We start from the raw sequence: 27,394 nt of genomic DNA on the forward strand, positions 1-27,394 counted from the left end.
AGAGATCTCCTCCTCCGGATACCAATCGGTGCTTTTCCAGGAGACTAACGAGCAGACCTCCTGGTAAGATTGCTGGCCTTTCTGAGAATGCTGGGGAGGGAGGGGTTAAGGAAAGGTCTCTCCTTTATGTATTCAGAGGCTCCTCGTTTGCATAGTCAGTTGCGCCTTGTTTGTATATGTACATATATGCAGGTCGGTGTGCAAATTAGCCAGACCCTCTCTTTGCTCTGAACGGACTGCATTGTTCTGAGTGGGTCAACGTTGGACGAAATACGCAGTCGTGGACTCTGGCACAGGCAGCCCAAGACCCAGCGGGAGCCCCCAGTGCCAGCCTGCCTGCCCCCAGGAGAGGAGAGGAGTCCCTCGCCTGCCCACCTCTTGCAGTGCCGCCCACAATGCTTTTATGTCAAGGAGATAGGAGAGAGATGTGGCCTCACAAATTTATTTTTGTGCATGCTTTCTTAATAAAAAAAGTGAATGTTTAACCTTTCGGTGCCACTGTTGAGTTTGTTTCTGGTAACTTGTGGAGTGCATCTTAATTTCTTGGGCAACGTTTCCTCCTGGGATTGGAGGGCCAGCTGCCCCTGCAGAGCTGCTCTGCTGGGCTTCCAGCCGGTGGGTCTTGCCGGTGCTGCGCCTCCGCAAGAAGCGAGGCAGGAGATGGCAGAGCCGCCTGCACGTTAGGAGGTCAGCACGGGGTTAAATGTTTCTGAGCATCTCTCTTCCCCCCCCCCCCCCCCCGCCTGTGAGAACTGCAGAGAAAGTGGGTGGAGAAGCACAGGGTGGGATCTCAACCTCACAAGGTGGCTGGAAAGGCAGTTCTTGACCATGTCTGGGGCAGGGCTTGAGTTTCTCACGACTCGCAAAAATCGGTATAAAATTATGCATCATAAAAAAAAAATTAGTCCAACAGCTGTGGAATAAAGAGTGCAAAATGAGAAAAGCAAACCATCATTTGCCTCCTCTCGAGAGCACGGACTTGCTCCTCTTGGGCCCCTCCGGAGGCGCTTCTCCCTGCAGCCTGTGTCCTGAGGAATCTGCTTCATCCATCAGCCGCAGCCGTCCCTCTTTGCTTCTCACGGGGCACCTGGGCCTTGGAGAGTTCTCCCACTTGAATTCCACGGCAACCCTGGGAGGTGGAAAGCAAGACGAGTCTTGTGGCACTGTGAAGACTCCCAGCATTTTGTGCCCGAAGAAGAGCCCACTTTGGCCAGGGCTGGAGCTTCATGGCTGGCAGGAGATGGGCAGGTGGGGCTCCCCAGTCCCAACACTGCCTACATCAGGCCCCAGGTGGAGATGGGACGGAGGGGAAGGGAGAGGTCTCCTCGTTGCAGCCAGGGCAGCTGGGAATTCTGCCGTTCAGGAATCCAGGACTTGAGTTAAAACCAGGATCACCTTTGTGGGGGCCCTCATCTTCTGGTTAAAACACAATTTATTGGTAACAGATGGTAACAAAATTATTTCTTAAATCCTAACAACTTCTTTTATCTACCCTATATATTACTTTTTACCCACCCCTCCCCCCATTACTTGACCCCCCGCCGGTGTTATTTACTTAAAATGCTAATATTTAAAGGTACCCTTAACTATTAAAAGCTTATATTCTTCTTCTTCTAAAACTTAATCATTATCAAAAGTTGTCCAATGTCCTTTTTTCCCCCCACTCTTTTTCTACATATCTTCTAAACTCTTTCCATTCCATCTTAAAAACTTCTAAATCATAGTCTCAATGTTCTTGTTAATTTGTCCATTTCACTCCATGTCATAACTTTTCCGGCACACTCGTCTTCCAGGTCCAGTGCTAGCAGCAGCCCTTAGCCGCAGATGGGCACTTCCGTAGGAATGGTCCGTGGGCCTCAGCGGGAGGAGTCTAAGGCAGACATCATGTTCAGAAAGGGCATCCTAGGGGCAAAGGGTGGGCGAGCACGCAACATGGCCATTTGCTAACTGGCTTTGACCGGCAGACAAGAAGTGTCGAGAAAGGGTGCAAATGCAGTGGCTGACTGAGGTGAAGGGGGTGCACCTTGGGCGGGCTCCGGACATTCTGCTTTTGCTTAGCATAATGGCGTCTTGTGATACTTCTCCATAGAGTAGTTTAAACAGCAGGTATGCCAGGCGCTCCCATCTGTGCCACAGAGCTGCCTTGGATCACAAGCCACCTTGCCCCACAGCAGCCCCTCCTCGCATCTTTAGCCCCCGTCTGCACCTGAAGTTTGTGTGACTGGCTGCCGTTTCCTAACGTTTGGCAGTCCTGGCAACACGCAGGGAGCCCCCAGAGAACGGAAGGTTGGGTTGGAGGGGAACTGGGGGCAGGGCCTCTCTGCCAAAATGTTCCCAGGAAGATTCTGGACTGGATGAACGGCTTTTACGGCTCTGCCTCCCTCACGTAGCTATCCTGAGGTGGAAGGGGTGGGGAGAGGCTGGCAAGGGGCTGCCTGGGCTTTTTGGAGGGAATGGTCCTTGGAAGGGAGCCCACCAAGGAGGACTCTGCAGAGGAAGGCCATGGCGAACCACCTCTGCTTCTCACATGTCTTGAAAGCCCCTTGCTGGAGTTGCCATAAGTCAGCTATAACTTGACAGGACTTTACAGACACACAATTGTTGAGAAGCTGAATGAATTCTCCTCCTCCGTCAAGTGCTGAAGATGTAAAACAAATTCCTGTTTCTGAATGGACATTTTCAGGCAAGAAGGATGTGGAGCTTAGGTAAATAGTAGTGAAACGGGCAAAAGTTCTAGAACTGATAACTGATAACACATCCCCAGACCCAGATGGTATATTAAAGTTCTTAAAGAACTGAAATGTGAAATTGCTGATCTTCTAACATGTAACGTGTCCAAGGTCACCCTCTGTATTGAGGACTGGAGACTGGCCAATGAAATGCCCATTTTTTAAAAAAAGGATCTGGGGAATCTGGGAAATTACAGGCCATAATTAGAAAAAGAATAGAGAAAACAACTTTTGCCACCAGACTATGGTGAGACTACACTTGGAATGCTGTGCAGTTCTGGTCACCATAGTGGAAAAGGATATTGTAGAGCTTGAAAAGATGCAGAAAAGAGCAACCAAAATTGTCAGGGGGGTATAGCAGCTGCCCTATGAGGATTGGTTAAAACACTTAGGGCTGTTTAGCCTAGAAAAAAGGCGAGTAAGGGAAGACACAATAGAAGACAGCTTCAAGAGGGGATTGGATAAGCATACGCAGAGGTCCATCAGTGGCTATTAGCCACAGCTTATCGTTGGAACTCTGTCTGGGGCAGGGATGCTCTGTATTCTTGGTGTTTGTGGGGTGGGGACAACAGTGGGAGCTGTAATCGAGAAGGCCCTTTCTCTCGTAAACTTTCAGTTTGGCCTCGGGATTGTCAGTAGATTTTGCGAGCCAGTACCCTCAGGGAAACATATGGGGAGAGACGGTCCCTAAGGTAGGCAGGTCCTTGGCCATATAGGGCTTTAAAGGAAATAACCAGCACCTTGTAACGAATCCGGTACACAATTGGCAGCCAATGCAGTTCCTGCAGCCTCACCTGTATGTGCTTCCACTTAGGGAGTCCCAATAAGTCTGGCTGCCGCGTTCTGCAGTAGTTGCAGTTTCTGGGTTCGGCACAGGGGCAGCCCCATGTAGAGGGCATTACAGTAGTCTAACCTCGTTGCATGGATCACTGTTGCCAGGTCATCATGCTCCAGGAAGGGAGCCAACTGCCTCGCCCGCCTAAGATGAAAAAAGGATTTAGCAGTGGCTGCTATCTGGGCCTCCATTGGCAAGGAAGGCTCCAGTAGCACCCCCAGGCTCTTGACCTTGCACGCCTTTTCTGGTAGGGGGATTTCCCTTCCTAGGCTGCCACGGCTCAGGCAAAGGACCTCTTGTCTTTGCTGGATTCAACTTCAACCTACTCAGCCTGAGCCAACCTGCCATGGCTTGCAGCGCCAGGTCCAGATTTTCTGTGACATCGCCAGGCCGATAGAGATAGAGCTGGGTGTCATCAGCATACTAGTGGCAACCCAACCCATACCTCCAGGCAATCTGGGCAAGGGGGCGCATGTAGATGTTGAACAACATCGGGGGGAGGACCACCCCGAGGCACACCACAATTAAGTGGGTGCCTCTGGGACAGTTCTCCCCCAATCATCACTGTTTGTCCCCACCATCAAGAAAAGAGGAAAGCCATTGCATGGCCAGCCCCTGAATCCCTGCGTCGGCGAGGCAGTGGGTCAGTAACTGATGGTTGATCGTATTGAACGCAGCCGATAGGTCTAACAACAACAGCACTGCCAAACCACCTCAATCCAGATGCCGCTGGAGATCATCCACCAGGGCGACCAGCACTGACTCCGTTCCATGGCCTGGGCGGAAGCCGGACTGGTGGGGATCTAGGATGGAAGCATCATCCAGAAAACTCTGCAATTGTAACGCCACTGCCCTCTCAATAATTTTGCCCAAAAAGGGAAAATTTGAGACCGGCTGGTAATGTGCCAATTTAGTCGGATCTGATGTAACCTTTTTCATGAGAGGGCGGACCACAGCCTCTTTAAGAGGCGTTGGAAAAAGACCCTCCGAGAGGGATCTATTTATGATGTCCCGTATAGGTCACCTAAGCTCTTTAATTAGCCAGGAGGGGCACGGGTCCAGATCACAAGTTGTTGGGCGTACAGTAGAGAGGATTCTGTCAAGTTTCTCCAAGCTGGGTGTGTCGAAGCGATCCTGGATTGAACCAGAAGACAGGCACGGGGCCTCGAGTTCGCATACTGTATCCAATGTGGCGGGGAGGTCATGGCGGAGTGACGTGACCTTGTCTGCAAAAAATTTCACAAAAGCCTCACAGCCTATCTCTAATTCTTTAGCATTCAGCCTGCCTTGCGGCAGTGTTGTAAGATTCTGAATCGTCCTAAACAATTGCGCCAGGCGCAAATTTGCAGACGTGATCTTGGCCGCAAAGTAAGTCTTCTTTGTGGCTTTGACTGCCATCTCATAGAACCTCATAAACTCTCTATAAGATGTTCTAGTCGCTTCGTCTCGAGTATGCCGCCATAGCCTCTCTAACCGTCTGAGTCCTTGTTTCAGCTGTCGCAACTCCGGGGTATACCATGGGGCCAGCATAACACAGGGGCGCAGAGGGCGTCGAGGCGCAATCTCATCAATGACTCTGGAGAGGCGGCCATGCCAGGAGTCAACCAGATCATCGAGAGAATCGCCAGGGGCCAGGGATCCTGTAGAGCCATTTGGATCTGCTCAGGGTCCATCGGACTCTGCAGGCGAGCCAAAATAAGCTCACTGCCCAAACAGGTTTGGAGTGGAGCATCCACACGAGCCTTAAGGGCAAAGTGCTCCGACCATGGCACCGCCTCCACAGTTATATCGTCCACCATAACCCCGGCCGCAAAGGTGCCCTGCCTGGTGAGTGGGCGATGTAACAAATTGGGAGAGTCCGTGTCGCCATGGATGACACTAGGTCCATCGCCTGTCTAGAGGCCGCGCCAGCAGCATGGACATTGGAGTCACCCAGGATCACAAGTCTTGGGTACTCCAATGCTCAGCCTGTTATGGGCTCGATCAGGGATGGTAAGTCACTGGCTGGTGCGTTAGGTGGATGGTATACCAGCCAAATCACCAACCCCTCCCCAACGTCCCACGCCAGACCAGCATATTCAATACCATTGATCTCCAGGGCAGGGAGAGCCCTAAAGGAGTAGGCCCTCATATGAATAGAGCCACCCCTCCCTCCCACCCGCTAGTCCGTGATTGGTAAAAGACTGAGTAACCTGGGGGAACCATTTGGGAGAGGGCCACTGTGTCTTCCTGACGCACCCAGGTCTCAGTCACGCAAGCCAGGTCCACGTCCTGCTCGAGCAGAAACTCTTGGAGGACGGAGGTCTTATTATTTATGGACCTGGCATTGCCTAACACCAATGATGGAGGTGAGTAATTCAACCTGGCCCCACTACCTGTCACCGTCAGGATGGGACACAGACTGGAAGGTGGTCGAGCACTACCTGGTGTTGGTCTCCATCCCTTATATCGTTGTCTATTCTGTCATACTTTCCCCTCCCCAGGAGTACTGGAATCCCCAGGCCTGTCATCTCCCACTGGTCTCTACTTCAGCTGGAGCCAATGCAGAAAGCACAACTCGCACCCTACAATTTATTAACTCCCCAATCCTCTCTGCCCTTGCCAGTCAATTCCCTTCATTTACCAACCTGCCAATTCTAAAAGTTAACCAACCAAATTTAAACCCAACCCACGATCTCCCTTATAAATTAATTAGCTAAAATACTTAATTCTGAAGCCATTATTAATTATAAACCCCCCATGGGGGGGTTGTGATGAGGGCGGAGGGATCGTAGGCCGTGGCGGGGTGGCACAACCAGAGCTGGTTGAAGGTTCTGTGCTGGCGTGGGGCCTCAACTCCCAGCGTGCCCCCGAAGCTGGCACCAGCTGCCCAGAGTTTGGGGTGATCCCATATGCCTCGCTGAGTAGCCCATGTTGCCAGGCACCAAGTCAGGCCACTGAAATGGAGGAGCTACCAGGCCCCCTCTGCGGCTGACCGGGGAGCTTCCCGTGGGATGGAGGGTGCGGCCCTTAGAAGGCCTCTGGGGCCCCACGTGCCCAGGGAGAGATGGGGGGGGGGAGGACTGAGGGAGGCGCGCGCATCCCGTCCCCCCCCAACCCGGAGGAGGAGGAGGGCCCAGCAGCGGGGGGGGGGGGGGGAGTGCCAGGCCACGCCCCCGCCCTCCCTCCCCCCCGAGCGCGCACAGGAGCAGGACTGCGGCTGCGCGGCTCCTCCGGCTCCACAATCCCTCGCCCGTGACGTCACGAGGGCGCCTCGCAAGCGCAGGACCGGCCCGGCCTCAAGATGGCGCCCCCCGCCTTCGACGCCGCGGCTGCCCGGAAGCGCGCCCGGCCCTTAGGCTCCTCCCCCTCCTCTTCCTTCCGCTCCTCCTCCTCCTGCGGTGTGGCGGGCGGGCGTGCGTGCGGGGCCCGGGGCGGCGGCGACGATGATGGCGGCGGGGGGCGAGGTGGAGTACGAGTCGGTGCTGTGCGTCAAGCCCGACGTCAGCGTCTTCCGCATCCCGCCGCGGGCCTCCAACCGCGGCTACCGGTGAGGAGGAGGAGGGGGGGCTGGTGCTGCTGCTCCCGGGCGGGAGGGCGGGGGAGAGGAGGGGGGGGAGGGGGCGCGGATGCAGCTGAGCTTGTTTTCCAGCACTCGCCCCTCTGGGCTCCTGAGCCCGGCAGTCGGGGCTCCTGAGGCTGCATCTTCGGGAGTTTAGAGCCGGAATGGTTTAATGAACAGCTGCCCTTGGGGACCTCTGCTAGCCGGCATCCCGGCCTTGGCTCCTGCCAGGAAAAGATTCGCTGGACGCGGCTTGAGAACACCTGAACTGCATGACTCGCCCAGGCCTGGCTGCTGGCTTCTGCTCTGCAGCTGATATTGACAGATGATGCTGGGTTTGGAGTCTCAGAGCGGCTCACAGGCTCCTTTCCCTTCCTCCCCCACAGCAGACACCCTGTGAGGTGGGTGGGGCTGAGAGGGCTCTCACAGCAGCTGCCCTTTCAAGGACAACCTCTGCCAGAGCTATGGCTGACCCAAGGCCATTCCAGCAGCTGCAAGTGGAGGAGTGGGGAACCCAACCCAGCTCTCCCAGATAAGAGTCCACATGCTTAACCACTACACCAAACTGGCTCTCTTCAGGGAGGGACGGTGGCTCAGTGGTAGAGCATCTGCTTGGGAAGCAGAAGGTCCCAGGTTCAATCCCCGGCATCTCCAAAAAAGGGTCCAGGCAAATAGGTGTGCAAAACCTCAGCTTGAGGCCCTGGAGAGCCGCTGCCAGTCTGAGAAGACAATACTGACTTTGATGGACCCAGGGTCTGATTCAGTAGAAGGCAGCTTCATATGTCCACATGTTCATAGTGGTTGGCATTTCAGACTGGGTCCTCAGATCCCCATTCACCTGTGGAAACTCACTGGGTGACCTGGGGCCAGTTATGGATTTTCAGCCTAACTTAACTTGCAGGGTTGTTCTGAGGGGAAGAGAATTCTGTAAGCTAAGACATGGGAGCTGCTAGGATGAGGGAAGAGGAAATAGTGCGGGGAGGGGGATGCTGGACAAAATGAGCTGAAGCCATGCAGCTAAAGGGAGGCTGGCTGCTGGGCAGAAAGGAGAGAAGGAAGCCAGCAAAGGCTATGGCTGCTTCCAGGTAAGGGACAGACACAATGAGTACAGAGTTGTTGGGGTTTTTTTAGCAGGAACGCAGTTCCATCTGGCTTGGCATTAGGGGGTGTGGCCTAATATGCAAATGAGTTCCTGCTGGTCTTTTTCTACCAAAAAAGCCCTGAGTATATTCTAATTCACAGCCTGACTAAATCTGAGGATACAAAGCCAGAGACTGGAGTTGTGAACAGACAAGACAGATGTTTCTACAACTTGAAAAATGTCTCAGGTTTGCAGAAAAATCTGAAATCTTTAAAAATATTTATATATCGGGGGGTCTGTATCTTTAATAAACAGATGCCCTCAGTGGCTTTTGCTAGGCAACCCCAACAGTTCAGCCAGCGTCCCAGGTTTGGTTCCTGTCTGTAAAAGCCAGTGAGGTAGGAGAGTCCATTCCGCAGTTGTTTTGACCTTCCCTAAACGCACCCTCTGCAGAGAAGCACCTCTCTGAGCCTCGGCCTTTCGCTAAACCTGTTGTGTCCTAGGGTTGTGGTGAATCAGCAAGGCTATTTGGAGATCTGACAGGACAGCAAGCGGAGAGGGGCTTTCTTATCACTAAACACCTGTCCATTTGTTTCCCCTTGCAGAGCTTCTGACTGGAAACTGGATCAGCCAGATTGGACTGGACGACTCCGCATCACCTCCAAGGGCAAAATTGCATATATCAAACTGGAGGACAAAGTTTCAGGTGAGGCCCTGCAGGAGATCAGGCAGCGAGTGACCCTTCAGAGGCATTTGCCCAGAGCTTCCTTGGGGGTGCAGCCGAAAGCACAGGGATCCGTCCAGCTTTGCTTGGCTTGTGGCAGAACTTCATGCTTTTGGGGAGGTGTGACTATAATCCTGCCCTTTCTGTTGGTGTGCCAGGATGCCCACTTGATGGTGATACCTTCAGTTACTGCTGCCATTAAACCCTAACTGGCAACTTTGTGTGCGAGCCGTCAAGTAATACGCAGTCACATAAGCATTCGTGCTGTGCTCAGTTCCGATCGTCAAAGAGCGGATGGAGTTACATGTAATGCACAACAGTGTGAAATGATAATTAAGACTGAGTTGTTCCCCCTTCCATCTTTGCAGGAGGTGCTGAATCTTTTAATGTTAAGTGGCATTAGCACAGAGCTGCCTCTTTGGTCGGCTCCCATTCAGAGAGGAACTAAACTGACGCAGGAATTCTGGTGCTTAGTCTTGTACCAACTAACACTTTTGAAAGTGACGGGTTATCATCCGCTACTGCAGAGAATGCGGGTTGGCAGCGTGTTCATTGTAGAAGTTTTGTATGAAAGGTCCTCATGAAAATGACATATAAAATATGTTCGCAAGAAATTTGTGTGAACTAATTTGATTATTGGAAAACGTTGCTACAGTCATGTTTTTAGAATACATACTTCTGACAGTACACGAACAAGTGGCTCATGATTATTGTTGTTGTTCTATGAATCACTCTCTCCTGGCTAGTGCATATGCATTCATGTACAAGTAATGAAATGAAACACACATTGCAGTATGGCTAACTGTAATACTCTGACTCTAGTATAGAGGTTGTCTTTTGGACGAGGCTGGTCACACACCTGGAGGTGTCACGGAAGTGGCTGCGTGTCCCTCCCTCCCCTGTCTTTGCTGTCTTTTTCGTGCTCGGTGCTGAAGAAGATGGCGGTTTCGGTTGCTCCAGCTGGAGGCCACGGTGGATTTCTTTGACTTCTGGCCAATTCCTTGTGGGCATCCTTTTCTCGCTGTGCTCACATGTGCCTCATCGTAGGACAGGGTTCTCCACAGCAGTTGCTGCCGTTCGTGTGGCCCAGGGAAGCACACTGTGTGATGCCAGGTCAGGCGACAAGCAGGGTGTGCTCGTGTCCGCCCACCCGCCCTGGAGAGAGAGCACCGCTGGGGAATGGGGAACGTCTCCTTTGCCTCTCACGTGGCTCGCAAGGGGGCTCTTTCCTGTGAGGGAGGTGCTCTGCAGCCTTTGGCCCAGAAGAACAGCCTGCAGAGTTCAGTGGGGCTTGTGGCCAGAAAAGCGGGGGGGGGGGAGTAGCAAGCCCTGTAGTCACCTCATGTCAGAGCCAGTTTGGTGTAGTGGTTAAGTGTGCGGACTCTTATCTGGGAGAACCGGGTTTGATTCCCCACTCCTCCACTTGCACCTGCTGGGATGGCCTTGGGTCAGCCATAGCTCTGGCAGAGGTTGTCCTTGAAAGGGCAGCTGCTGTGAGAGCCCTCTCCAGCCCCACTCACCTCACAGGGTGTCTGTTGTGGGGGGGAGAAGATATAGGAGATTGTAAGCCGCTCTGAGTCTCTGATTCAGAGAGAAGGGCGGGGTATAAATCTGCAATTCTTCTTCTTCACTGGTAGCTTGGCAATAGAGTTTTTTCTGATATTTATGCTGAATGCTCTGTTTGTCCTCATGAGCTAAGGTTTAGCAATACAAGTTCAGATCACTGGGTTGTTAATTCACATTCTGTACAACTGTTTTGATTTGTGAAATGGTGAGAAAATGTTGTAAAACAGCCTTGTTAGTCCGTACAAAGTCTAGAAAAAAGAAACAGAATCATGCCATACCTTTTACTGAAGCCAAACCAAAGGACACAAAAGATGTTTTAATGTCATTTGGTGGCCGCAATGAAAGGGATCCAATGTTTTTGCGCTACTCTGCTGCTGTCTTCCTGTTCTGAAAATGTGATGCTCTCCTCAGGGGAACTTTTTGCTCAGGCCCCGATCGATCAGTATCCGGGCATTGCTGTGGAGACGGTGACGGATTCCAGCCGGTACTTTGTCATCCGGATTCAGGATGGGAACGGTGAGCAGGCAGAATTTCTTCTCCTCCCCTGAACTGGAGCAGGGCTGCTCTTAGCCACCTTCGCAAGGATTTGGCTGACAAGAGGGGCTGGAAGCAGGACTCGGGGAGACTGTGTGCACACACACACACCTTCCCAGTAGTGCTTCTCTTTCACTAGCTGCCATGCCTGGAAACAATCCCTGAGTGTCGGGCAGGGCTCTTCACCGTTATTTTGCGTTGGGACTGAACTCAACCACATTAAAAGACGTGCTTAAAACTCATGTTAAAAGACGCAGTTGCTGATGTAGCCTCAGCAGGCACTGCCTAGCGCTGCGGTGCGGAAGAGTCCTAGAATCAGGTCATGTTGCGAGTAGTGCAGGATGCCACAAGTCACACAAATGCCATCTTTCTTTAAGCAGCCATCTGCCTCCCACTGTTGATGTAAAGGTTTTGCTGTTAAGGAAGAGATGAAGCGAATGTACTAAAGTCTAAGAGGTTAAACATTTGGGATGAAAAGGCTGTAAACTAAGGCAAGGCGGGTGGCTTCCTCTTGAAGGCATAGCTCTGAATGTGGACACAGTTGATGCTGGCCGTGTTTACCAGAGGTTTCCCCAGGCCTGGTGGTGGGGTATGCTGCTAAAGTCTTTGTCACCACCAGTACTTCTACTGAATGGCTGTTCCACTGACATTTCCAGGGCGCAGTGCATTCATTGGCATAGGCTTTGGAGACCGGGGTGATGCCTTCGACTTCAACGTTTCTCTGCAGGATCATTTCAAGTAAGTTTCCTCTCCGCTTCTATACTTGCCTAAGATTGTTTTCCCTCCTCTTACTGCAAGTGCTTTCTGTGGAGTCAGACCAGGGATCCCTCTAACCCTTCTCTGATCTGGATCCCCTCTTGGAGCAGGAAGGCAGAGCCTCTTTTCCAGCCCTGCTGAGGGCAGCCACTGAGAGGGCCTGAGCTTCCGCCATCAGAGCACGTGCTCTGCAGCTGAGTTGTAGCTTCAGACCTGGGTGTGGCTCCCATTTCCTCCTTTTCTGGCTGAGCTGTGGCTCCTTTCCCTGCCAGGCAGGAAGGGAGGGGGATTAGCTAGAACCTCTGAGGAAGAAGGGGAGCACCTCCAGGAATCCTTTTTTCAGTCAGAAGGGCATACTATAGAGAGCTTAATTTCCAGTAATTTTGTTTTGATGATGTTTCATTCAGGGTAAGCCTGGCACTGTTGCTGTACCCAGGGTTTCTGGAATACACAATGACAAGAGCAAGGTCTACAAGCCAGTCCAGAGTCAGAGGCCAAGGGTCAAGGGGGCAGGGATCCAGCGTTGAGGCTTGGGAACGGGAGCAGGATACGGGGTCTGGGCCCCAGGCTTCAGGAGCAAGCAGGGCACAAGGCAGCAGGGTCAGGGCAGAGCTCTCTTTGCCAAACAGGCCAGTGCACAAAGAGATCACAAGCAAGGTCACTTCCACACTAAACCTTGATCAGCCTGCTCCTTTTATCTGCATCTTCTGCGGACTCATCCTCTGAGGCCAGGTGTCGCTCCTTACAGCTGTGTTAACCTTCCTGCAGGTGTGGGTCTTTGCCTGTTTCCCTGTCAGCTTGTCAGCCCTGGTCCTGCAAAGACTCCACTCCAGGAACTAATGCTGACCCTTGTTGAGCAACCAAGTGGGCTCTCCTTGGTCTCTCTTGAGCCACCAAGCCCTCTCTCCTCCTCCTTCTCCTCCTCCTCTCTGCTGGCTCAGGAGAGGCTGGTGGGGAAGCCGGCCTCTGTGGCATCTCGAGCCGCCTGACTATGACTGGGAAGTGTTCTCCCTTCCCGATGCTTCCCCTGTTAGGTCTGCTGCTAGATCCAGTTGCTCAGTTGGGATTTCTGTCATTGCGGGGTCCAATTCTTCAGATTCCGAGGAGGAAGAGGGGAAGTGGCAGTTGGCTGGCCCATGACAAGGGAGTACTTTTTCCAGTTGTCTACAGTGATTCTTTCCATAGTTTCTTCTTGCCTGTCTCCTCATTTCCCATGTAAAGTTGATGACTCTTAAGCAGTGTGACCCCATCCTGGCTTCAGGTGGGTTGTCACGTCGGTCTGAAGCTGCAGAGCAAAATCTGAGTCCAGCCGGGGACCTTGAAGACCAAGCAGATTCAATTCTGGGTATAAGAAGCTTTTGTGTGCAGCCTGCCCACTTCTTCAGATATGCTGGGGCAGAAGTCACCGACAGTCACATACAGGGAAAGCGTAAGGAGGGCTAATTAGAGTTGGAATGCATAAATGGCTGAGGAATAAATATAGCAAAGGCTGGATCAAGGCAATTGGTAAGACCCATGAATAGCAACAGAGCAACCAATTCGGCTATTCTGGCTCTCTTCGCTACAAAGTGCCTGATGTGGTAATTTCTGAAGACTGCGAAGGATTAAATGCTGGCAGCTTTCCTCAATGCTGCCTTTGAGTGTGGATGCATTGAAATCTGTAGAATGACTGAGTACGTGCATAATCCCAGGTACTTGATGCCCCAGATTTCAGAGTGTTGATTTTCCCAGGGCCTGGTGGAATCTCACCTACAACACACAAGGCAGTGAAAGATGAATTGGAACATCTTCTTTTGATAACTCATGCAGGGTAATCTGCTAGTTTTCTAAAGGCCTCACTGGCAACAGTATTTTGTGTGTGTTCTCAGAGTCAAAGGGGTTCCCGGATGTGTTAATCCAAAAGGTCTTTGGAATGATTTGTAATATTCCCGAGTATTTTATCCAATATCCATCTTGCGACGCCCTCCAAGCTCCAGGGATGGTAAACCTGGTTCTCATTGCAAGAGCAGAGGTGGGGGGGTGCCTTAGTTTTTCTCCCTCCCCCCCCCGGGAAGGGTGTTTGTGCATGCAGGCAGCCACACACACACACCCACTGCATCGGGTAGCAGCTCTGAAGAGGCCGCAGCAACACAAGGCCCACGTTTCCTCAGTCTGCCATCTCAGATGATTCATCACTCGGGGATGGGAAGAAAAGCAGGAATTTACTAAGTGACAGAAAGAATTAGGGGTCAAGCAACATGCAAAAATCCCCAAGGGCGTCGGGAGAACTTAAGCGCTGGTTGCAAAATATGACATTAAGGAGTAAAGTTATAAAAAGAGGAATCTAAACAAGCAAGTCCAGTTGCTGCCTGTTCAGGTTTCCTGGCATTCTCCTTCCTTCTTCTTGAAGCGGAATTGGGACCCCAGGTCAGCCCCGGCTTCTCTAAGCTGCCCTCCAGCACCTGAACAGAAAGCGGCCGTTTTTCTCTGCCCTGGTGGTGGACTCTTCCCTGGTCCTACACCCCCCACCCCCACAGCCGGCCAGCCCTCTGGGAAGCGGCAGAACTGTCAGCTGGAAGATCTCTGCATGCGTTTCCCTCACTCTCTGTCTGGATTCTTGCCTGGGGAAGCTGAGGCAGAAGCCTCTTCAGCACAGGCCACCTCCTCCCGCGTGGTCACATGTGGCTCAAACACCCGAGCACATCCGCTGTAAGACTGTGCAGCAGCTGCTCAACCCCTCTGCAGTTGTTTCTCTGCATCTGGGGAAGGTTGCCGCCCTTGTTTCAGAACAGGGCTTGGATTGAATGGCAGGGAGCCAAAGTACTGCCTCGTTGCTTTAATATGCTGCGTCTGCATGGCTGATGCTCACTTGGTCTGGTGCCCTGAACACAAGAGCCTACAGGGAAATCCCCGGCACCATTTCTGTAGATAGCAGCCTGCAGTTGACAGTTTGCCTGATTTGGAGACGCTGGTTTGTGAAGCCCACTCGGGACTAGAACTTTTGCACTGCTTTTTTTTTTTAATGTATGTTATTTCTAGTCCGCCTTTTCCACAGGGGCTCGAGGCAGAGAGGCTGGAGTGAGCCAGGGCAGTCAACAAAGTGGGACAGTAAATGAACAATAGCTTGTATAGTTACGGAGCCACCAGAAAGAACTGAAGCCTGGCACAAGTACTGGCATGCCACCTTAAGGGTACAGAATGACATCAGTCTCTTGCCTACAGTAAGTGATGGAGAGCAGTAGTGGCCACAGGCCCTAACAGTTTGTCCTGGTAAATGGCTGCAGTGCACATTTTGTCCAGTGCCACCCTCTTCCCTGCACGGAACAGCCCTCTGGAATACTTCAGTCTTGCATAGTTTGCAGAAGGCCAGGAGGGTGGGGTGGGGGCGTTCCTGACCTCTTTGGGCAGTCTGTTCCACAAGGGGGGGGGTGCGCAATGGAGAAAGCACCGGAAGGGGCAGTTGTTGATTTTGGCGCCTGCAGAAGACCCTGTTCAGAGGGAGGAAGCTGTCCTGGTGGAGCACAGGGAGAGAAGAGGGCTTGCAGATATATGAGGGCTTCGTATGGGAGAGCCAGTACCTTAAACCAAGCCCAGTAACTGATGGGCAGTCAGGTGGAGTCACTGCAGAAGGGGAGGAAGAGGCCTGCTCCATCTGGCTCCCAATAAGAGTTGAGCTGCAGCATTCTGCACCAGCTGGAAATTCCAGACTGCTTTTGAGGGGAGACCCATGGCCAGGGCAATGCAGTAGTCTGGCCCTGATGGGACTGGGGCAGGGATCCAGGTGACCCAGTAAGCCATCTCGAGGGGAAGGGGCCGTCTTAGGAGAGAGGCGGAGTTGGAAGAAAACCTGCCGGGCAGCTCCTTTAACTTGCTTCTCCAGAAACAGTGTTGGCTCCAGTGTTCACTCTAATCTGAGTCAGTGTGAGCAAGCTCACAGGTTTTTAGCCTCTGGCTCACACATTTTTGTCTTGGCTCAGAAAGGAGGGCCCCAGACCAAACTCATTGATGCAGTAGCCACATCATTTGCTCCCCACTTTAATGCCAGAAGCGCACAAAGCAGAGTTTTTGGTCACAAGACTCCACAGCTTAGAGGGAACACTGGCTAGATCCAGCATGGCTTTTCACTGCGTCAGCTGAACTCTGCCAAAAGCAGGGAGCAGAATGCCCTGCAAGACCTCCACCTGCCCAACCAGCATGGCCTCGGTCTTCTCAGGGTTTAGTTTCCATGTGCTCCCTTGTAACACAGCAGCCAGGCAGCTGTTTAGGATCTGCACCACATCCCTAGAAGACTGAGCTGTCACAAGCGAGCCACAATTCATTTGTGAGTTAGCTTGAAGTCTTTCAGGCTTGTGTACTCCCACAGTGATAATGTCTGGTTTGGGAAGTCTTTGGTGCAACCACAATTTAACGGGACATCTCATTTCAGACATTTAAACAGATTGAGATTGGTTTGTATCCCATCCACTGGGATTACAATGTGTTTTAGAATCCAGGTTAGCAGGCAGTTTTTGAAGCACTTGATGTCAAAGCATCATATGGTTGATCCGACTTCCCCAGCCGGGAAGTCTTGAGGGAAGAGAGGAAGGGTGGCTGAGCCGGAGGGCTTGATGCTCAGTCGTTTGCGTGAGAGAAGGCAGGTCTGGGCCTCGCCCTGCCTTGAGGGTTTCCTGGAGAGCCTCGTGCACCAGCTCCGCTTATTCCAGAGCACTGGAGCTTGAGGGGAGTAGCCAGCAAGGCACTGAGAGCATCTTCTTCTACTTCTTTTTGGAGAGACTCCCTGGCTTCTGCTGTTGGCTTTCAACTGTATAATTCTTTAAAGAAACTGGACCTTGCCTTGGCTCAAGTGTAGCATGAAACCTTGGCTTGTGTTAACTGAGGCTACTCTTCATCTTGCAGTTGGACTCTGTGTCCTGATTCCTCTTAGCAGATGGTTCCCCCCCCAGAGATGCGGGTGCTCTGCCAGGACCTCACTCAAGGGAATCCTCTGGGAGTCCCCCCCTCCCATTGGCTGGTGGCTTGCAGGGCTGGGGAACTTCCCTCCAGCATCTTTGGCAGCAGGCCAGGCCACACAGGTGTGGTTGAGGAGGCAAATAAGAGGGGAGGACAGGTGAGAGGGTTTTCTTTTTGGCTGCTCCTGCCAGGTGCCTCTATCAGAGGGACGCCTGCACAGCAACGAAGGGAAGCAGATTCAAGACTAAGCCGCCATTCCACCCTTGTACATGGTGTGAAACCATAGTTAAGACCAATGATGCTTCATAAACCGGCTTCATGTCTCCATTTCAGATCCTGGTTTGCTGCACTCTAATTAATTATACTTAGTGGAGTGTGTAATCGAACCTTAGTTCAGTGAAACCCTGGCCTGGTGTTACTTTTGAATGGAAACGATGTTATATCATTAGGCCCTCACAGTATGCATTGGAAACTCTAGTGCATTGCGTGTGGGTGGAAGCCTTTGACCCTCTGCTTGACGTGTGCCGGGGGCAGGGCGCTGCACTGTTGTGGTCCCTGCCTGGCTGCCGCTCTTGGGACAGTCTGTTTGCCGTGCTGGCTGAGAGCTGCTTTGGAACTCAAAGTTCAGTTCCAGCTTTTGCTCTTCGACTTGAATCTCTTCTGCATCAATTGTAGCTGTCAACTGAATGATAATGTTCTTCTCTATACAAGCCCCTTGGACCAGGAGGTCTCTTTGGCTCTCTTGCTTCCCTGTCCAGCTTCCAGGAGTTGAAGCACCGCCTTCATGATATCAGTAATTGTATCTAGATCATTGTTCAGTGCATGGCAATTATAAAGCCAAGTTGCAGATAGTTCTGTCTCCGACCACGTGGGAGGAGCATGGAACAACAGAGCGAACTCCAAGCTGTGCTCTTTGCAAAAAGTTGTGTGGCGATCTCATTGGCCTGGGATTATGCTAAATTCCTGGGCTTGAACATACATGTCACAGGCATCCACTCCTGCCGTTCATGTTTGTGGTTCCATTTGCCCCTCCAACTTCCTCTGGGAAGCTCTTTGCCATCTAGACCAGGGGTGTCAACCATGGGGCCTGCCGGTCCAGGGCTCTTCTCTGGCTCTGGAGCAAGTGATGCGGGGGGGGGGGGGGGCGTGCAGGTGCACACAGTCAGGTGTGTGTGGTCGAAGCTGTAAAGAAATGAAAGGAAATTGCTGGGGGGGGCATGGTATCCCTTGGAAGAAAAAAAACTAGTCTAGCATATAATAAAACAGTTAGTTGGTTTTTGTGTTGATTCCCCACTAAATCAATTGCTTTTGTTTGTATCTTGAATAAAAAGCAGTATTGTTGATTGGTTTTGCCTGAGTCCTTCATGAAGTTTTTATGTCTGGTACCTGTTACTACATTTCATGACACGCGTGGCCCGGCCCCCAAAAGTGACATTTATGTCAGATCCATCCCTTGTAGCAAATGAGTTTGACACCTCTGGTCCCAGGACAGCAGCTGATCTGCACGCCCTCTCCGTGTCCCCCATTGCCTTCCCTCCCGGGGCCTCCTGCAGCCCTCCTTTGCGCTTCCCGGGAGACGACAGGCAGGAGGCAGAGTTGAGGAGCGTATTGGTAAGTTCTGGGCTTTCCTGTCTCCAGGATCATGGAAAGAATATCCGAGTGCTTGCTAGGAAATCCCTGTTGAGCTGTTTCTTGTGCCCTTCGTGCCTCCTGCAGTTAGTCGTGTTGCTGCCTGGTGCAGGTGTTGTCCGTATGCTTCTCTTTCCTCTCTCTCTATCATCTAGGTGGGTGAAACAAGAGACCGAAATCTCCAAGGAGTCCCAGGAAATTGACAGCCGGCCCAAGTTGGACCTGGGCTTTAAGGAAGGGCAGACCATTAAATTGAATATTGGGGTGAGGATCTCATAGTTCTCGACTCCGGACATGCAGAGTGCATTCTGTTGAGATATCTAACTTTGAGAGTCGGGGATTCCCCCCCCTCTTTTTTTGGTCTTTTTGGGGAGGATTCCCCTTGATGGTCTGCTTCTCTTTCCAGAACATGCCAACCAAGAAAAGTGGGGGAAGCAAGCCACGTCCAGCTGGATCGGGGGGCCCAAGCCTGCTCCCCCCACCGCCTGGAGGCAAAGCTGCCCTCCCTGCTGTCCCGCCTCCTCCCCTGACGGCCATTGCCAATCATGTCACCCCACCCCCCGTGCAGAAATTCAGCCATGGCGGGGGCAACACAGGTAAGCGCCGCTTGCAGAGTCGCTCCAGAGGCCCTTTGGGGGAGGGCTGCGGCAGACGTGGCTGAGCTTTTGGCTGTCGGGCACTTTTTACTTTACTGTCAGCTACCTTGACTGGGAAAGAGCCCCGTGGCTTAGAGTGGTCAGCTGCAGTACTGCAGTCCAAGCTCTGCTCGTGACCTGAGTTCGATCCCGGCAGAAGCTGGTTCCGGTAGCCGGCTCGAGGTTGACTCAGCCTTCCATCCTTCCGAGGTCGGTAAAATGAGTACCCAGCTTGCTGCGGGTGGAAAGTGTAGATGACTGGGCAAGGCAGTGGCAAACCACCCCATGAAAGTCTGCTAAGAAAATGTGATTGACGTCACCCCATGAGTCAGTAGCAACTCAGTGCTTGCACAGAGGGCAACCTTGACCTTTACTTTTTTACCTTGACTGATTTTTTCTAAGAGACAAAAGCTATAAATATTTTGAGTAACTGTGATACCAAGAAGATAGGGCAAGTCCAAGCCTCGTCAGGAGAAGTAGCAGTGCTTATAGAAGTGGGGCCAAGAGTGGGACGGCCGTTGTTCTCACGCTCTCTTGAAGCAGTTGGCAGTGACTGAGGCGGGAGGGGCAGGAATTCCAGGCCCAGTGATGTCTTGGGGGCATCGTTGGAGTTCTGGCCCCATGTGGTGGGGAGGCAGGTGGTGGAGTGAGGCCCAGGAAGGCTGTGAGAGGTGAGGCCTGCCCAAGAGAATCCATCGGGGTCAGTGTGACCAGCCTGGAAACAGCTGGGCTGGAACTGCCACCATCCCCAGAGGCACCTGAGGACTCCAGAAGGGGCAGCTGGACAGAAGGCCAGAAGTTGAGCCCAGGAGTCCAGCAAAGGTTTTGGTTGGTTTCTTCTGCAGAGGGAACTGGCTTTGGAGCGTCTCAGAGTCTTGGTGGTTGTATGATTTTCCTGACTGACACAGCAGAAAATGGTCACTGGTTAAATCAGCAACCCATAACTTTGATAAAGGCCTGGCATTATAAGAGGAAGGGTAAAATAATCACCCTGGCACCCTTTTCAGAAAAGGATTCAGTTGGCAGAGGAAGGAGCAGCTGCTCTGCTGGTTCCCGATGGGAAATATGAAAACCAGAAAAAAGTCGTGTTTGTAAATTACTGGCAATGTATTCAAACTATTAAGGTGTATAATTCAAAAAAATACATTTAGCACAAAGCTGATAACATCAATTTACACAAGTGAATTCCTATGACTTAAAATTGACTCGGCAAAAACCCGGCAAACTCAAATCATCAGGCCAAGATATATCAAATTCCACCACAATCATTTCCACACATTATGAGGCAATCATAATGCCATTTTTCAGGGCTTGTCAGTGGTGCAGGAGCTAAACCTCAATTCCATGAGACGATCGTGAGGCCGCACTCTGGAGCCGGCCGTTTCGCACTGAATGGCTTCATCAGATGTTCAAAATGGGGTCTTGCAGTATTTCATATATTCATTAATCAATACATTCAACATTCTGAGTCAAGATTGAAATGGCCGGCTTCAGCGCGCGGCCCCGCGATCATCTCATGGAATTGGGGTTTAGCTCTTGCACCACTGACAGTCTCTGAAAAATGGTATATGACTCCAAAAAAATTAGCAAAGATGAACAACAAGATGCCAATAGGTGTTGGAAATGTAAAAAGCACGAAGGTTCTTTCTACCATATGTGGTGGACTTGTGAAAGGGCTAAAATGTTTTGGCAAATGATTCAGCAAGAGATTTCTAAGATTTTGGGATATGAATTCAATAAAGTGGCAGAGATTTTTTTGCTGGGATTACAAATGGAAAAATTTCCAAAAGAAGACAGAACTTTAATATGGTACTTGCTCTCAGCTGCTAGGACATTGTATGCGCAGCTGTGGAAGCAAGAAAAAATACCAGAGAAATGGGATTGGATTACAAAAGTTATGTCATGGAGTGAAATGGAGAAACTAACAAGAAAATTAAGAGACTATGATTTGGAACTTTTTAAGTTGGAGTGGAAGAAGTTCAGAAGATATGTAGAAAAAGAGTGGAAAATAAAAGGACATTGGACAATTTTTGGTAATGAATAAGTTTTTTAAAATAAGAATATAATTTTGGGGGGTTTTTAATAGTTAAGGGTACCTTTAATATTTGTTTCCTTTAAGTAAATAACACTGGCGGGGGTCAAGTAACGGGGGGAAGGGGTGGGGGAAAAGTAAGATATGGGGTAGAAAATTTTTTTCTTTTTCTTTAAGTTTTTATAAGTTGTAGATATAGTTTTGCTACCATATGTTACTAATAAAAATTGTTTATAAAAAAAATGAAAAATGGCATTATGATTGCCTCATAAAGTGTGGAGATGACTGTGGTGGAATTTAATATATCTTGATGATTCGAGTTTGCCGGGTTTTTGCCGAGTCAGTTTGATGTCATAGGAATTCACTTGTGTAAATTGATGTTATCAGCTTTGTGCTAAATGTATTTTTTGCTAAAACAATTTTTATTGGTAACATATGGCAGTTATATCTAATACTAATAAAATATTAATAATCACTTAATGCCTTCCCCTTACATTCCCCTTTTTCCTCCCCCCCAGTCTTAATTATAAACATTGGTAACATAAGGTAACAATTTCTATTTCTACATCCTTAATCATTTTCACCACCATCCCCTATATTACTTTCTAATTACCCTTCCCCCGTTACTTGGCTCCCGCTGATGATAATAATTCAAAATAATAATCTTTAAAGGTACTCTAATCTAATCAAGAACCAGTATTTATACTCTTATCTTCTTCTAAAACTTAATCTTAATCATTATCAAAAACTACTAACATTTAAAGATACACTTAACTACTAAAACCAAAAATTAATATTCTTCTTTCTTCTAAGACTTACCGTATTTTTCAGACCACTAGACGCACCGGACCATAAGATACACCTTCGTTTACGTGCGAAAATGGCCATCTTCGGTGATGCGGGCGCCATTGCAGCCTTCGGGTCGCCTCGGCTGGGGGCCACACAGCCAGAGCCAGGCACGCAGGCGCGGGGGAAGCACGCCAGCGCCTGCGAAATGCTGGATTTGCAGTGGGGGCGGAGGGAGCAGTCTCGCCGCTTGTCTCCCAGCCAGGCACACAGGCGTGGGGGAAGCACGCCGGCGCCTGCGAAGTGCTGGGTTTGCGGTGGGGGCGGAGGGAGCGATCCTGGCGTTTGTCTCCCGGGGGCTGCAGGCCCCTCCCCCCGCCTCATCTCCTTTTTTAGTATTCGCTCCATAAGACGCATGCACTTCGCCCCCCACACTTTTTTTGGGAGGGAAGTGCGTCTTATGGTCCGAAAAATACATTAATCATTATCAAAAGTTGTCGAATGTCCTTTTACTTTCCACTCTTTTTCTGCATATCTTCTAAATTTTTTCCACTCCATCTTAAAAACCTCCAAATCATAGTCTCTTAAAGTTCTTGTTAATTTGTCCATTTCACTCCATGTCATAACTTTAACTATCCAATTCCATTTTTCTGGTATTTTTTCTTGCTTCCACAACTACGCATACAATGTCCTAGCAGCTGAGAGCATATACCACATTATAGTTCTATCTTTTGGAAACTTTTCCATTTGTAATCCCAAGAGAAAAATCTCTGGCACTTTCTTGAATTCGTACCCCAAGATCCTAGAAATTTCTTGTTGAATCATCTGCCAATACTGTTTTGCTCTTTCACAAGTCCACCACATATGGTAAAAAGAACCTTCATGTTTTTTACATTTCCAACATCTATCTGACATCTGATGTCATAGGAATTCACTTGTGTAAATTGATGTTATCAGCTTTGTGCTAAATGTATTTTTAAGGCTTTTTGAATTATACACCTTTATAGTTTGAATACGTTGCCAGTAATTTATAACCGCGACCTTTTCTGGTTTTCATATTTGCAATTATTTGCAGTTTCCTCTTATTGTTCTTGTGGTTCTCTATGGGAAGCAAGACCCGGAAGATCCTGCCGCAGGTGATCCCTGTCATGAAATGTGGGCAGGCGGGAGGGAAGCTGGTGGCTGCGCTGAAGTCATCATAGGAGTAATGGTGTGCCTGGCAGAGGGACCCCCCAGCAGCGAGCAAGAATGAGCCTTCGTTTGGGGCCTGCCAGGAAGACCACAGGGAGCTTCTCCCAAAACAGAAGGAAGGTTTCAGGTTCATCGTGTTCCCTTTGGCTGACTCTTTGAGGGGGCAGATCTAGGTAAGCCTCCCTGGAGAGATAAGGAAGGGCCTGTGGAGATGGTTGCAGAGAAAAACTGGGTGTGGAACCATGAAGCAAACCCCTCCCTCCCTTCCTTCCCCAGTGCCTCCACTTTGGGCAGCTTTCCTCTTCCCACAGGAAGCCTGTTTTGCTGCAGAGCTTCCAGTTCCCTGCCCTGTGAATGGTTGAGGGACGCTGGCTGAAGCGTCAGCATTGAACTTAGGCAGGTGCTGAAGACCCATCTCTGCTGCTGTGAGCTCTGTGGAAGGAAGTGTTGTGGGGAGAGAAGTCTAACCAAGCATACTTGTGCCTCTGTTCCTTGCAGATATCTTGCTTGACTTGGACCTGCCTCCTCCTGTCCCAAAGGCACCAGGGCCCGCTGCAGCTCCAGCCACCACAGACCTCTGGGGAGACTTCAGTGCTGCAGCCAGGTAGCCATCTCTGAGAGGTCGATCCACTAGGGGCGTGGGGAGCATGGAGGACATGCCCATCCCGTTCAGGACAAAAATCTGCTGGTTACCTCAGCTCTCCCCCCAGCCCACCCCAAAATCCAGACAGGCTTATTTTGTCTTAAAACAGCACAACTGTATCTCCTCTAGTAAACCATTCCAAAGCCCTAAAAAAGTTTGTGTTTCTTTCTGCCTCTTTCAGTGTTGGGATTCCCAATAGAAGCCACATGGAAGGAGGTCTTAAGGGGGAGGAGACATTCCAGGATTGCAGAGGAATGCCTGTGTCTGCTCCCGCTGACGCTCTCCTTTCTTCCCTTTCTCTCAGCAGCATCCCCAGCCAGTCTCCCCAGCCCTCCAGTTGGGTGCAGTTCTGAAGGACCGGGACGTCTTTCCTAGGTGGGGCCACGGACTGGGGACTGAGGCTCACAGGAGCTCCGTATGTGACAGGAGTGAACGGCTGTCATTCGGTCTTCAGTGAAAAAGTGGTTTTGGACAATCCTGCTTTTTTTAACATGGCCATTTGCATTTCACATTCATAGTTTTGATCATCTAGTGAACCTGTGAACCCCCCCGGGGGGGGGGGAGGGAGACCTGCCTGGTGGGGGTGGAGGTGGGAAGGGGAGCTCTAGCTGCCTGCCCTGCAGCTTCAAGCTGAGGAACAGAAGCTGAGGCTGTGAGCCTGGAGAATCCGAGCACCACAGAGCTCCCTTCCTCTTGGCCAGCCCTCCTACAATCCTAGTCACATTAGCAGGAGCAGGCTGGCTAGCACTGAAGAGTACAGAACACCTTGACCCCCCCCCCCCCAAAACCACCCCCACTAGTTTCTAAAAACAGGGCTGAACTGAAAGTTCAGGAAGCCATCTTGGGTGAGTGGTGACCCTTCCTTTTCCTCCTCCCTGGGGCAGACGGCTTTCCTGGAAGGTCTTCCTAGGGACCATCCAAGCTCAGGCCTTCCCCAGACATGCTCTCCTTTCCACGGCTGAGAGGGCCTTGACCCTTCTGGGCAGCCCCCCCCCCCCATTCTGTCACTTCTATCTGGAAGCGGGAAATCCTTTGGAGAAGTGGGCCCCTGCAAGTTGCGCCAACATGGAAGATGTTTTCCTGCTTCCGCCCTTGCGGGTTGTGCCAGCAGAGTCCTCTGCAGGTCAGACAGCGGAACTGCCAACCCTGCTTTGACCCTCTACCCAGACAAGGTGGCTTTAGACTCCTACTGCCCGAAGCAATATTAGTGGATCATGGAGTAACTTTAGGCAGTCTCTTTCTCACATCACACTCTGCAAAGGTCTTTAATCTCCATTACCTTTAGAGTTTCTGTATCCCCCCCCCCAAGTGTTCAGGTGGCTGTGAAGGTATGAATTTGCCCCCCTTCCTTGCACTCTAAAGGCTGGAAATGGTTGCAAAAAGAACCAGCTTTGCTTGATGTTCTCACAAGAAACCCATTTTTATTGCTGAGGTCTAGACTTGTACGCTGTACAGTGTTTGTTTTCTGTGATGCTCCTAAGCAGTAATTACTAACCTATCATATCAGCTGGGTCCCCTCTGATCCATGGCTTGGTGCTTTTTGAAAGCGGGACAGTTGATTTTGGAACACTTACAAAATCTGCTGTCGGTTGAGCCCTTCTGCGTATTACTGAAGCCAGAGCCGCAGAGGGGAAACTTGGCGCCGTCAGTCAGGGAGGACAGCAGATGCTCTGTGAAGCTGTGGGCTCACCTCTGATATCTACCTATTCTGTCTGTGGAAAACAGGGACCAAGTTCTGCTTTCCAGGGAAGCTGATGCTTTAAATCCCAAGCTGTTCACCACCTTCCTCCACTCTTCCTCTTCCTTGCCACCTTATCTGCTGCTACAACAGTCTGCGTCTTTCTGTCATTTTTGCTTCACTCTTGGCTCTCGCGGGTGGTTCCCTGCCTCCTCAGACTCTTTGCCGGGCGACAGCGGGCAGGCCAGGGTGACTGGACTGGAATCTGCCAGCATCGTCTGTGTTGAGAGCAGCAGGTCCTGTCATTTCAGCCGCTTTGTGTCCCAAACCCCCCAACCCCCCCCCCCCCACACACACACACCTGATAATGTCTCTCCAGAATCACCCAGGAGCCTCTCCTTTGGTGTTCCGGGGTTTTTTTTAGCTAGAATTAAGAAGATAATATATTATGTACTGGCAGATACTGAAAAAGTAATATTTCATCTATATGTATATAAAGCATAAGATGTACTTGTTCAATAATGGTAATTATTAAAATCAATGATATAAAACTGTGTACTGTAATGAGTCTTGATGCATATTTATTCACCTGATTTATTTTTTGTCTTTCTCGCTGAGAGTCGAAGGTGGATTACAGAATAAGACAGTTTGATCAGAGAAGAGAGCGAGAGATGCCCAGGGAACGAGGGCTACAGCATTAGAAAACAACAAGTGGGGAGCCACAAGAAGGTTGAGGAGAGGGGGCATCCCCCCCTTTGTTTCCTCCCCTTCCTCTGTGCCTCTTTCTGCATTCTGTCCCCCCTCCTCTTCCCCCTTGCCTATCACTCTCTCGCGTTCTCTGCCCCCTGCCACATCACACTCATTTTCTGAGGCTGCCCCCCCTCCCCCCATAGCTACTCAGCTGCTCACCCAGAGCAGCTCCAAGGGAGCCGGCACAGTCTTCCCTCCCCTGACGGGCCCAGGGCAGCTGCCAGCCTGCTGCCAGCACAGACAGTGCTGGCCCTGAGGTATTTTATTTCAGGGGGAATTTAAATCCCCCACGGTTGTGGTTTCCACAGCCGGATTTTTCTGCAAACCTAGAGGGTCCCCTGAGTTCAATGCCAGGTAGCAGAGATAGAAACTTTATAAAGGACAGACAAACACAAAGATTTTTTTTTCTTAGAAGAAAACATGCTTAAACATTAACCTGCTTGCAATATTTTCTTTAACAGTCTCTGATAACTGACACCTCTTGCTCAGAATTATTGCATCAAAAACTGGAGACAATGTCTGTGCTGTAGCAGTCTTGCTGTTCAGGTGTGTATCTGTAAGTTACAAGCCTACTTTTGATTTATTGACATTCATTACAGTACTTAGTGCCCTAGGGGACAACATGAGTTTTTATATTGAGCGCACCAAAGGGTGGAGAAAGTCTGATTCCCTGTTTGTTTCGTTCAGTAAAAAATCACAGGGACAGCAGGTTTCCACTTCTTCCCTTAGCAGATGGCTACGGGAATGTATTGATCTGGCCTACAAGGCCCAAGGTCAGACCCCTCCAGATGGGATCACGGCTCATTCTTTGAGGGGTGCTGCAACATCGGCTGTGTATCGGTCTTTCCCATCATTAGAAGCTGTGTGTAAGGCAGCAACTTGGAGATCGGTACATACCTTTACCAGACACTAAAAGGTGGATAAATGGGCTTCAGCGGAGGCGGCCTTTGGGAGGCGTGTGCTGCAGCATGCACTCTAAACAGGGAAGCCGGTCCTGCCCGGGGATGTTCAGCTTTGTTACGTCCCAGTAGTCGGACCGACCCACTGTCCAGACCACCGGAGAACGGAAGATTGGTCACTTACCGTGAAGCTTCCTTCTCGGTGGACTGGTAGTGGGTCGGTCCGGCCCGCCCGTCAGAGGTTGAGCGGCTTCCTGGGTTTTGGAGTTAGATCTTGGAGCCTCGTCAGTTCCTCTCCTGAGCGGTGTTGCTTTTCTGTATTGGCAACGTTTTGCTTCAATCTCCTATTTTAGGGGTGTTGAAGTGTAATAAACGGTTTTCCTCGTTCATCTGCCTCTGTATGTGAATGGGGAGGTTGTGGAACTTTTTTATTCCTAGGGGGATGTGGCTTGGATA

At 50.7% G+C, this 27,394-nt stretch overlaps 1 protein-coding gene across 2 annotated transcripts; it reads left to right on the top strand.

Moving 5' to 3' along the window:
• The first annotated feature begins 6,932 nt into the window (after positions 1-6,932).
• Positions 6,933-25,843, top strand: NECAP1 (NECAP endocytosis associated 1). Of its 2 annotated transcripts, none has more exons than XM_060246167.1 (8): positions 6,933-7,093; positions 8,792-8,892; positions 10,888-10,992; positions 11,667-11,748; positions 18,480-18,588; positions 18,731-18,920; positions 23,467-23,572; positions 23,916-25,843. In XM_060246167.1, exons 1-8 carry the CDS (start codon positions 6,990-6,992, stop codon positions 23,962-23,964), a joined length of 846 nt encoding a protein of 281 aa, XP_060102150.1. In that variant the 5' UTR covers positions 6,933-6,989; the 3' UTR covers positions 23,965-25,843. The 2 variants fall into 2 exon arrangements, with proteins under 2 accessions (XP_060102150.1, XP_060102151.1); XM_060246168.1 differs by having other exon boundaries at positions 6,969-7,093; positions 23,919-23,981.
• The last annotated feature ends 1,551 nt before the right edge of the window (positions 25,844-27,394 follow it).

The sequence above is a fragment of the Heteronotia binoei genome, chromosome 9 (assembly GCF_032191835.1).
Source record: "Heteronotia binoei isolate CCM8104 ecotype False Entrance Well chromosome 9, APGP_CSIRO_Hbin_v1, whole genome shotgun sequence".
Lineage (NCBI taxonomy): Eukaryota > Metazoa > Chordata > Lepidosauria > Squamata > Gekkonidae > Heteronotia > Heteronotia binoei.

Excerpts from the sequence above, each read along its gene's own strand:
- NECAP1 (XM_060246167.1), top strand. The coding sequence starts at position 6,990 with ATGATGGCGGCGGGGGGCGAGGTGGAGTACGAGTCGGTGCTGTGCGTC. Across the intron at positions 11,749-18,479 it reads TCTCTGCAGGATCATTTCAA|GTGGGTGAAACAAGAGACCG; the intron begins GTAAGTTTCCTC and ends TCTATCATCTAG. Across the intron at positions 18,589-18,730 it reads CCATTAAATTGAATATTGGG|AACATGCCAACCAAGAAAAG; the intron begins GTGAGGATCTCA and ends TTCTCTTTCCAG.